Source organism: Oryx dammah, unplaced genomic scaffold (assembly GCF_014754425.2).
Source record: "Oryx dammah isolate SB20612 unplaced genomic scaffold, SCBI_Odam_1.1 HiC_scaffold_617, whole genome shotgun sequence".
In the NCBI taxonomy this organism is placed as follows: Eukaryota; Metazoa; Chordata; class Mammalia; order Artiodactyla; family Bovidae; genus Oryx; species Oryx dammah.
Window position 1 is genome coordinate 1 of NW_024070773.1, and position 10098 is coordinate 10098.

General features: G+C 50.9%; 1 protein-coding gene across 1 annotated transcript; it reads right to left on the bottom strand.

Annotated features, from left to right (window-relative positions):
- Window positions 1-3098: 3098 nt before the first annotated feature.
- LOC120859339 (proteoglycan 3-like) lies at window positions 3099-9911 on the bottom strand. The gene is made up of 4 exons (XM_040235477.1): window positions 9594-9911; window positions 5225-5356; window positions 3957-4068; window positions 3099-3206 (listed from the first exon to the last, which is right to left on the bottom strand). Exons 1-4 carry the CDS (start codon window positions 9909-9911, stop codon window positions 3148-3150), a joined length of 621 nt encoding a protein of 206 aa, XP_040091411.1. The 3' UTR covers window positions 3099-3147.
- Window positions 9912-10098: the final 187 nt, after the last annotated feature.

Sequence of the window (10098 nt, forward strand, 5' to 3'; positions counted from 1 at the left end):
TGAGAGCCGGGACCCGTCCTGCCCACTGTGATCGGGGCCCCCATCCCAACTTGGCCCTGGTTGACGCTCTCCTGAACACCAGATTTGGTCATTGAGGTCGAAGTCATGGATGAGTCCTTCCCAGTAGGACATTTGCCAAGGAACCTCCAAGGCAGGATGAGAGAGCGAGAATTGAGCACCCCCACCCACAGAAACTCAACCACCTGAGCACTAGGTGTTTAAGTCTCCAAAGCTCAGCCCCCGCCTTCCACCCCTACAGACATCTGAAGGCAGGAGATTACGATGCAGCTTGTGTTTCCACAAGACTCTTGCCTTCTACCCCTAACACGTCTTCCAGCCTCAGCCTCTGCTGACACCCCCAGGGTCCCCAAGGCGGAAAGTGATGGGCGACACAGGCTGTCCCCATCTCCACGCTGGGCCTTGCCTTGGCCACTGGCCGCTCGCCCGAGCAGGATTAAATTCACGGGGCTCCTCACCAGCAGGAAGTGGCAGGTCCGGCCTGCAGGGACGCCCTCCAGTCCTACTGTGTCCCCTTCCTGAGGATGCTAAAGGTCCTCGGCCACCTCACCCAAGCCTGAGATGGACTCAGCAGGCCCCTCTTCCCGGGGTCACCTTCGCTTCCAGAGCCCCCCTCTTCCTCTTTGGCTGGCAGCACCAGGTCTTCCATGGGGACGGCCCTGCCTCCCTCGCTGGCATCTCCCCAGACTGAGGCAGGGTGTCATCTCCCAAGGGGCTCTCAACATTGGACACTTCGTTCCCTGGTGGGAAAAGGCCAAGTGCCTCTCCTTCACATCCTGCCCGCTTCCTTCCCAGCACCATGGACGGCTTCCGCCTGGCCCTGGACATTTGCCCACTGAGCCCTGCAAATAGAGAACGCGATGGAGGTCACCACCCCTCCCCTACACACCCTGCCGCACACACTCACCCCAGGAGAGCCCAGCTTCTCCCATGAGGCCCTGGTGGTTAAGGGCGTGAACTTAGGGTCAGGCAGTTGAGGGGCTGGTACTGGTTCTATCATCTACTAACTTTCTTCGTTTGAGATCTGGATGCACTGCACACATACCTCATGGGGGTGTTATAAGGATTAAAGGACATAATGCATAGAAAATGCTTAGCCCAGAACACTCAGTGAGCTCACAGCAAAGAAGCAATCCTTCGATCATCATTTGCCTCTTGCAGAAAGGACAGCGTTGAGAACGTCACAGCAGAACAAGACTGCGGGCTCACAGGTGTCCTGAGGAGTCCCTGCAAGTCCTGCTCCAGAGTCCCTGCTCCTTTACGTGCAGAGATCCTGAAACAGGGGGGTGGCCAAGGAGGAAGGAGGCTCTGTGGCTCTGATCCCAGAAAATGTAGAAAGGAGTCAAGACAGAAAGGCTAAAGGCCAAGGAGATTGACTCAGATGGAAAGTTGAAATTGTCCCAAGTAGAAGACCCAGAAGTAGAGAGAATTTCACCTTGGATTTGTCCTGCAATGGAGAATGCAACTGGACACACACACACAAGGGCCACACCATTAAGTGACCTTGAGAGTGAGGTGGAGAAAGAGAAAGCATGAATAGATACACACGCTCAGGGGTGTACACAGGCATCCAAGCATCTCCACAGAGATGTAGGAAACGTGCACACAAGCAACACACAAATGCACGCTGACTCACACAGATTCACGCAGATTTACAGGCGCAGATTCACACGTACACAGACATATACAGGAATCCAAAGACCGACTCATGCACACACCCAGACACGCACACGCCCATGCACGCGGGCACCCCAGACATCCTTGAACATGCTCCCCGGGCCCCACATAGAGCCACACCCCCAGGCAGTCTCTCTCACTCTCTCTCTCACCACCCAGGGCTCTCTGCCCTCTGAACATCACTTGGCAGTCTCAGCTTCCTGCCTCCTCAAGCTCCGATCCTTCCTGGAGCCCAGCCTGGAACGAAGCTAAGCGCAGGAACACTGTTCCGTCTCAGTGACCTCAGGACCCGAGAAGATGGAAGAAGCCGGGGAGACCCGGGGCTGGAGAGCCAGCCCTGGAGCCACCTGGCTGCACACGGCCTGACTTGGGCCCCAAGCCCCTCGGGGAGTGAGGCAGCTCCCTGCTGAGACTGTGGCCCTTCCAGGGAGGGGAGGGAGGCTGGGGACAAGAAAGGGGATGCAGGATGGAGGGCAGCGAGGAAGACAGCCTCCCATGAAGATATGGTCCGGGAGCCTTCTTGGAGAAAGCTGTGGCCTTTGAACTAACCCATGGAGAAAAGGGGGCCACTACCTGAGGTGAAGGACTGATGCTGAAGCTGAAGTTCCAATCCTTTGGCCACCTGATGCGAAGAACTGACTCACTAGAAAAGACCCTGATGCTGGGAAAGATTGAAGGCAGGAGGAGAAGGGGACGGCAGAGGATGAGATGGTTGGATGGTATCATCAACTCAGTGGTCATGAGTTTGAGTAAACTCAGGGAGTTGGTGATGGACAGGGAGGCCTGGTGTGCTGCGGTCCACGGGGTTGCAAAGACTCGGACACGACTGAGCAACTGAACTGAACTGAGCTGAACAGATCATGAGGTGAAGACGACACGGAGCCGGAGGAGGCATCCACCCCTCGAGGAGGTTTCTCCGTGTACCATGGGGAGACCCCTGGTGGGACCTCCCGTCTCCACCCAATTCTTAAATCCACCATGTGGCCTCCATTCTGGAAAGTCACCACTTCCGACCCCACCCCACATGCCTCACTCAATCCAGACCGAGAGGGCCAGTTGCCCAACTGCTCACCAAAGGCTTTCTTCCACGGGACCCTGGGAAAGGGTCTTGTGGAGCCAGACACCCCCTCCTCGGCCTGGCCTACCTCCATCCCCAGCCAGCGCTGCAGCCAAACACTCCAGCACCCCAACCCCTCGACCCTCACCACTCAGCCATCCTGCTCCAGCTTTTAAATCCTCAAAGACCCAGCCTGGGCCCCACAAAGCCGAACTGAGAGCTTCCTAGATTTCGCAACCCTGAAGAGTCCTCCAATGTGCGAAATGAAGAAAACAGAGTCAGGAGATGCTGTGAGAAGTGTAGTTTTTATGACGTGGACAAGCAAGGGGCAAGGGGGCCAGGGGTGGGGCGGGGTGGCCAGGATGGTGGAGAGGCAGGGTCTCCACGGCTCTGGTTTAGAAGGCACAGACGAAGGGCAGCCGCCTCTGGCATGAAGCTCGTCGCCAGTGACCCCCTGGTGGCAGAGAGCACAGTGATGTCAGTTGCCCACCTGAGTGTGTCCCCCCAACCCCCACCGTCAGGCACCTCACAGGTCACCTTTTCCCGACAATCTGAGGGCCGTATGTCTCCCCATGTCCCGGCGAGCCACCATCACTGATCTCTTCCCTTGCAGAGACAGCGTGCTAAGGGCTTCCTATGGACTGTCCTTCCATCCTCACAGTGATGCCAAGAGGTCAGCACTGTCAGCACTCCCATTTCACAGATGGGGAAAACTGAGGTTCGGGGGAGTGATAACCTGCTCTGATCTCAGCAGACAAGTGGTAGAGCCAGTTGAGGACCTCGGCCACCTGACTCCAGCCTGTGTGGTCTTCATCCCTGTTCTAAACTCCCGCACGTCAGGCAGCCGTGCTGTTGGGAGCTGGGGAATCATCCGTCAGCTGGCCCTAGTTCCCACATCTTTCCCGAGTCCCTCGGCCACACCTCCCGTTCCCGAGTGTCCCTCCTGTCTGTCCCACACTCGCTCCTTGTCACCGTCCCGTCAGAGGAAGGGAAGGAGCCTCGCTGAGTCTGGAGGACACAGAGCCCCCAGCCCCGTGCAGGACCCCTCACTGTGGCTCTGAGGATCCCTGCCCCTCAGCCCTGCTCACACACAGGGCGGGGTTCTCTAGGGGGGAGGGTGTGAGGGGAGGCGTGTCTGTGCAGCTCAAAGGGGTGTGTGTGCGAGTACCCCCCTCCACCTTGTCCGGGCGCCGGGCCCCCTCACCTCTGGTGCACAGGGTTATGCAGTGGCCTCTCCCATTCCCAGGCTGCCCTCGGGCCCAGTATCCAAAATTCCAGCGACTCCCGTCAGTCCAGCGAAATCTCCTGCAACGGGACTAGAGAAGAGAGAGGCTTGGTGAGAGGGCAGAGGTCCAGGAAGACAGGTGCTGGGGCTCCTGAAAGTCCCCTCAGCATCCCTTCTGGACACTGTGTCTATAATCTCCTCTCCTGTGTCACCTGGCTAGGACCCCCTGTACACACCCACCCCTGAGCCTTTTCAGGCAGTGACATGGAAGAGCAAGCTTCGCTTCCAGCTCTCACACAGAGCAGGCTTCTCAGACTTCACTGAGCAGACAATCTCCTAGCGATCTGGTGGAAATGCGGATCCTGATTCGGGAGGTCTGGGGTGCAGCCCAGGATCCTGTATTTCTACAACTACCAGGTGGTGTTGATACTCTGGTCCCAGGACCACACGTGAGCAGCGAATCTGACAGTGCTTACTCAGTCACAGCCCCCGGGTCACGCTGAGAGAAGGACCCCCTCAGAGATGAGGACACTGAAACATGGAGGCAGGCATTCAGCCACTGAGGGACCAAGCTGGGTATCAACTCTCATCTCCTGACTCCAGTGATCTGCTAATTAACATTTCACAGCCAGCTTTGGTGGAAAGTGTGAGGCAGAGGAAAGAAAGAACCCTGATTTATAATAATTGTCCATTTCTCTGGTGTAAATGCATCCACCATGGCAGATTTCAAGCTGCAAGCGAGAAGCCCCTGAACGTGGGTGAGGAAGAGAAGCGCTCAGTCATCATGTCTCCTAAGTCAGCACAAGCCAGCTTCCGGGCCAGGATGAGGCTCGATGGGGCAGGTGGTGCCTTGAGGCTCTCAGAAACAATGTCCCTGGTGGTCCAGTGGTGAAGAAGCTGTCTGCCCTTGCAGGTGCCGTGGGTTCATCCCTGGTCCTGGAAGGCCCCACGTGCTGCAAAGGAGCTAAGCCCTGGCATCAAAGCTACTGAGCAGGGACTCTCGAGCGTTCGCTGTGAAGGCCGACACCCTAGAGCCCATGCTGTGCAGCATGAGAAGCCGCAGGTGAGAAGCCTAAGCACCACAAGGAGGCAGCAACCCCCACCGGCGGCAACTAGAAAAAGCGCCGGCGCAGCGACAGAGACCCAACGCCATCCTAAATAATGAAAACTTTAAAAAACATAGTGGATTCACTTTGCAGTATTAAACCACCTTTAAAAAAAAGACCTGAGAACTGACCCTCACTTACCCTGCCCCTGATGACGCCTCCGATCCAGACCTGTGACTGGTTGGTCCTTCTTGCCCAGCGTCTCACGCGATAGTCAAAGCGGTAGTTGTGGATGGAGACGAGGTTGCCTCGATAGCAACGCCTGCAGATTCTCTGCAGAGAGACGAAGTGGGGTAGAAACTCACTGTTTTCTTGCAAGGCCCTCAGCCTCCACAAGAGACCCCCGCACATCCTTTTCCAGCTCAGAAATCAGGGGTCTATAGCCCCCCTGAATCCCATCTCTTGCTTTTTTATTTGATGTCAGGAACTTCTTGCAGTAAAGAGTAAGAATACTCAGAATAACTAGAAGCGCCATTTAAAAATGTTTTTACATTGTTTTATATGGAATTATTTAATTGTATACAAAATAACATTATATTTGAAAGATGTTTAAAGTGGTTATTCACTTGTTCTGGCCTTTACTTTTCATCTTGATCTCCAAGGTCAAATGCTTTCTTATTCTCTTTTAATTTTCAGCTGGAGGATAATTGCTTAACAGTGTTATGTTGGTTTCTGCTGAACAGCAATGTGAATCAGTCACAAGTACACATAATTCCCCCCTTTCTGAGCCTCCCTCCCACCCCCATGGCCAGCGTTTATGGAGAGCTTACAATGACCCAAGGACCACTCTCCCTTCATGGATCACAGCACTGTCCTGGCAAAGAGCTTGTGTAACTCAATGAAACTCTCAGCCATGCCATGTGGGGCCATCCAAGACAGATGGGTCACATGGAGAGTCCTGATGAAACCTGGTCCACTGGAGGAGGTAATGGCCAACCACTCCAGTATTCTTCCTGTGAGAACTTCAGGCACAGTATGAAAAGGCAAAAAGATAGGACACTAGAAGGTGAGACCCTGGGTTGGAAGGTGTCCTATATGCAGCTGAGGAGGAGTTGGGGGCAATTACAATAGTTCCAGAAAGAACGAAGCACCTGGGCCAAAGCAAAGACAATGCTCAGTTATGGGTACATCTGGTGGTGAAAGTCTGATACTGTAAAGAACAATATTGCATAGGAACCTGGAATGTTAGGTCTGTGAATCAGGGTAAGTTAGGCTTGGTCAAGCAGGAGATGACAGGAGTGAACTTCAACATGTTAGGAATCCGTGAACTAAAATGATGGGAATGGCAAATGTAATTCACATGACCAACACAGCAGCTGTGAAGGCGAGAGTCCCCTGGAGGAAATGGAGTAGCCCATAGCCAGCAAAAGAGTCTGAACCGCAGTACTCGGGTGGAACTAAAAAACGACAGAAAGATCTCTGTCTCTAAGGCAAACCACTCAAAATGATACTAAAACAAGCCTATGCCCCAAACACTGATGCTGAAGAAGCTGAAGTTGACCAGTTCTATGAAGACGTATAAGACCTTCTAGAACTAATACACAGAAAATGATGTCCTTTTCATCATAGGGTACTGGAATGCAAAAGAGAGAAGTCAAGAGATCCCTGGAGTAACAGGCAAGTTTGGCCTTGGAGTACAGAATGAGCAGGTTGACAGAGTTTTGTCATGAAAATACACTGGTCACAGCAATCTCCCTCTTCCAACAAAAGAAACAATGACTCTACCTATAGACATCACCACATGGCCAACACTGAAATCAAATTATATTCTTTGCAGCCAAAGATGGAGAAGCTCTATAAAGTCAGCAAAAACAAGACCAGGAGCTGACTGTGGCTCAGATCATGAACTCCTTATTGCAAATTCAGGCTTAAAATGAAGAAAGCAGGGAAAACCTCTTAGGCGATTCAGGTAAGACCTAAATCAAATCCTTATGATTATACAGTGGAGATGAAGAATAGATTCAAGGGATTAGATCTGAGAGACAGGGTGCCTGAAGAACTATGGATGAGGCTCATAACATTGTATAGGAAGCGCTGACCGAAACCATCCCCAAGAAAAAGAAATGCAATAAGGCAAAGTGGTTGTCTCAGGAGGCTTTACAAATAGCTGAGGGAAGAAGTGAAGCAGAAGGCAAAGGAGGAAAGGAAAGATATACGCACCTAACTGTGGAGCTCCAGAGAATAGCAAGGAGAGATAAGGTCTTCTTAAATGAACAATGCAAAGAAGTAGAGGAAAATAGTAGAATGGAAAAGAGTAAAGATTTCTTCAATAAAATTAGAGATATCAGGAAACATTTCATGCAAAGATGGGTAAAATAAAGGACATAAATAATAAAGACTTAACAGAAGTAGAAGAGATTAAGAACAGGAGGCAAGAATACACAGAAGAACTGTACAGAAAAAGTCTTAGTGACTGTACAGAAAAAGCCTTAGTGACTCAGATGACCACTATGGTGTGGCCACTCAACTAGAGCCAGACATCCTGGAGTGTGAAATCAAGTGGGACTTAGGAAGCATCACTACAAAAAAGCTAGGTGAGGTTATGGAATTCCAGCTGTGCTACGTAAAATCCTGAAAGGTGCTGCACTCAATCAGTTCAGTTCAGTTAAGTCACTCAGTTGTGTCCGACTCTTTGTGACCCCATGGACTGCAGCATGCCAACCTCCCTTATCCATCACCAACTGCACTCAGGATGTCAGCAAATTTAGAAAACTCAACAGTGGCCACAGGACTGGGAAGGGTCAGTTTTCATTCTTATCCCAAAGCACAGCAATGCCAAAGAATGTTTAAGCTACCATACAACTGTGCTCATTTCACATGCTAGCAGGGTCATGCTCAAAATCCTTCAAGCTAGGCTTCAGCAGTGTGAACCAAGAACTTCCAGATGTACAAGCTGGATTTACAAAAGGCAGAGGAATCAGAGACCAAATAGCCAAAGTTCATTGGATCATAGAGAAAAAAAGTGCATTCCAAAAAACATCTACTTCTACTTCACTGACTACACAAAAGCCTTTGACTGTGTAGATGACTACAAGCTGTGGGAAATTCTTAAAGAGGTGGAAATAACAGACCACCTTACCTGTCTCCTAAAAAACCTGTATGTGGATCGAGAAGCCACAGTTAGAACTGGACATGGGACAACAGACTGGTTCAAAATTGGGAAAGGAGTACATCAAGGCTGTATATTGTCACCCTGTTGATTTAACTCATATGCAGAGTACATCATGCAAGATGCAGGCTGGATGAATCACAAGCTGGAATCAAGAATACCAGGAGAAATATCAACAACCTCAGATATGCAGACAATATAATTCTAATGGCAGAAAGTGAAGAGGAAATGAATAACCTCTTGATGAGGGTGAAAGAGGAGAATGGGAAAAGCTGGCTTAAAATTCAATATTCAAAGAGCGAAGATTATGGCATCTGGTCCCATCACTTTTGGGCCTGTAGAAGGGGAAAAAGTGAAAGCAGTGATAGATTTATTTTCTTGGGCTCCAAAATCACTGCAGACGGTGACTGCAGCCAAGAAATTAAAACACATTTGCTCCTTGGAAGAAAAGCTATAACAAACCAAGGCAGCATATTAAAAACCAGAGACATTGCTTTACCACCAATGGTCCATAGAGTCAAAGCTATGGTTTTTACAGTAGGCATGTACAGGGGTAAGATTTGGATCATAAAGAACACTGAGTGCCAAAGATGGATGCTTTCATATTGCAGAGTTGGAGAAGACTCTTGACAGTCCCTTGGACTACAAAGAGATCAAATCAGTCAATCCTAAAGAAAATCAACCCTAATAATGATTTGAAGGACTGAAGCTGAAGCTAAAGCCAAAGCTCCAATACTTTGGTTATCTGATGCGAAGAGCTGGCTCACTGGAAAAGACTGACACTGGAAAAGATTGAAGACAAAAGGAGAAGGGGGTGGCAGAGGATGAGATGCTTGGATGGCATCACTGACTCAATGGATATGAGTTTGAGCAAACTCCAGGAGATGGTGAAGGGCAGGGAGGCCTGGAGTGCTACAGTCTATGGGATCAAAAAGAGTTGGACACAACTTCGAGACCGAACAACATCAGATACTCTAAATACTTTCCGTGTTAGTTAACCCTCACCATAACTCCCGAAAAGGTGGTATCATACGTCTCCATTTTACAAATGAAGATACAGGAGCCCTGAAAGGTGAAGTGACCTCCCCAAATAAAATAGCTGATGAAGGCAGAGCCAGGACACAACACAGGTGTCTCTTATACCAAAGCTTTTTATCCAAACCAGTGGCTCTCAGTGTAATTTCTAGACCAACAATATCATCACCTAGGAATTTGTTATAAACCCTTACACCCCGGATTTACTAATCTAGAAACTGAGGTGATGGGGCCCAGAAATGTGTGCTTTAACAAGGCTTCTGGTGGATACTAGGCTTAGAGAACCCCTAGTTTAAATAATATAGAGAGAAGGCTGAATCTACTCTGGTCTCCCAGCTCCTTGGGAGCAGCCCCACTGCCGCTTACCTGAGCGTGGCAAAACCTCCTCGGGGTCCGCACCATGCGGTAGTGGCAGCTCTGGCACTCAGGATCACCAGGAAGCTGCACTGTCTCCTCTTCCTTGGGGCACTGCACGTCCTCATCTAAGTCATCTGGGTCTGAGTCCCCCTCATCCTCGTGGGCATCCTCGGCCTCCTCTCCCCCTGAATCAAGCACCTCACCACTCAGGGCCAGCTCTCCTTCCTGCCCCCCTGAGCCTTCCAGATCCTGGCTCAGGTCTGCCTGTGTCTCCGGATCACCCAGATGGGGGACATCCTTCTCTGGAAAAAAGAAATAACCCACCATCAGACCAGGTACCACCTTCCTCCAGGACCATGGACAGCTCTGATGGCTCCACTCAGTCTTCCTAGGGACCCCGTCTGGAACCAAAGACGGGAAGGGTCCCTTGGGGGTTGGATGGGCCAGAATTCTTGCATCACACACACAAATGCATGAGAACCTGATGCCAGCTGACACCACGTGCGGGTAATTT